Here is a 1239-nt window from a genome sequence, read left to right as displayed (position 1 = left end):
CCACTCTATTATGTATACCTACCTGATAGCGCTTTGGTCCTCTCTTGCCCTCAGAACAGTCTGTCTGATTCCTCGTATCATGGATTCAATGCGGTGTCGAAAGCATGCCACAGGGATGCTGATCCATATTGACTCAATTACTTTCCACAGTTGTTGCAAATTGGATGGCTCCAGAAAACTACTCCAAAGAGTTGGTTCCACCTCCTCCTACAAATGCTCATTTGGATTGAGATCTAGTGACTTGTGAGGCCACTGCAGTAGGCTAGGCTAAGAACTCACTTTAACGTTCTTGGAACCAGTTCTTTACAGTTCTGACCTTGCGAATCTAGCTATTATCATGTTAGAATCCATAACCCGGGGCATACAAATATCGCTCCACTTGTATAACAGGACCCAATATGCACCACGAAAACACTTCCGTCACCATTAATCTACCACGGCAAGCCTGTATTTGTTGATACCTGGCAGGATGAATCTATGGACTCGCCCATTGAGCTGTTTTCGCCCTATTCTGGTCCCTCCATCAGCGTAAAACAGCAGGAACCGGATCGTCAGATCAGGCAACTGTTTTCCAATCCTTCACACTCTCCAGTGTTGGTATTTTTGAGTCCACTGCAACCGTGCCTTGTTGTTTTTCACCAACAAGAGTAAAACCCAGTTCGGTCGTCGGCTACAATACTTCATTCATAACAAGGTACGACGAGTTGGGCATTTCGAAATACCTTTTTGATTACCACTGTTATTATGGGCTGTTACTTGACTAACTGTAGCCTTTCTATTTCCCTGCACAAGTTTTGTCAGCCTCCGTTGGCCTCTCATATCAACAAGCCGCTTTCGTCCAAAAGATCGCGGTTGGCTAGATGTCATTTTGTTATTGGACCAATCTCGATACAGCCGAGAAACAGTCGAACGTAAAAACCCCAGCACAGTTTCATATACCCATACTGGCCTGTCTGCGTTGACTACCATGGCACGTTCACAGTCAATTAAGTCTTTCATCTTGCTCATTATTACACCGAAATGCATATGAATAGCATCCCCACATATCTGCGCATCTGCTTTATTTCGTATGGTGCATACGTAATGCTACCACTAAAGGAATGCTCCGTTTCATGAAAACAATCTACGTACCTAATAAAGTTGCCACTCAGTGCAGGTAAACGTATAAAATGCTTACTAATTACAAAATAACGAAACATAATAATCTATTTATGTTGGCATCTCTAGTCACAGGATTAA

At 43.2% G+C, this 1239-nt stretch overlaps 1 protein-coding gene across 1 annotated transcript; it reads right to left on the bottom strand.

Annotated features, from left to right (window-relative positions):
* Positions 1-684: 684 nt before the first annotated feature.
* LOC150090838 (uncharacterized) lies at positions 685-1008 on the bottom strand. The gene has a single exon (XM_090374702.1). The coding sequence runs from the start codon at positions 1006-1008 to the stop codon at positions 685-687; it is 324 nt and encodes a 107-aa protein (XP_090230828.1).
* Positions 1009-1239: the final 231 nt, after the last annotated feature.

The sequence above is a fragment of the Mastigoproctus giganteus genome, chromosome 1 (genome assembly GCF_048544385.1).
Source record: "Mastigoproctus giganteus isolate SK-2022 chromosome 1, ASM4854438v1, whole genome shotgun sequence".
NCBI lineage: Eukaryota > Metazoa > Arthropoda > Arachnida > Uropygi > Thelyphonidae > Mastigoproctus > Mastigoproctus giganteus.
Note: the sequence above shows the minus strand (reverse complement) of the source record. Positions and strands in the feature narration are given on the sequence as shown.

Bases quoted from the DNA above. Each gene is read 5' to 3' on its own strand.
- LOC150090838 (XM_090374702.1), bottom strand. From the start codon at position 1,008: ATGAGCAAGATGAAAGACTTAATTGACTGTGAACGTGCCATGGTAGTC.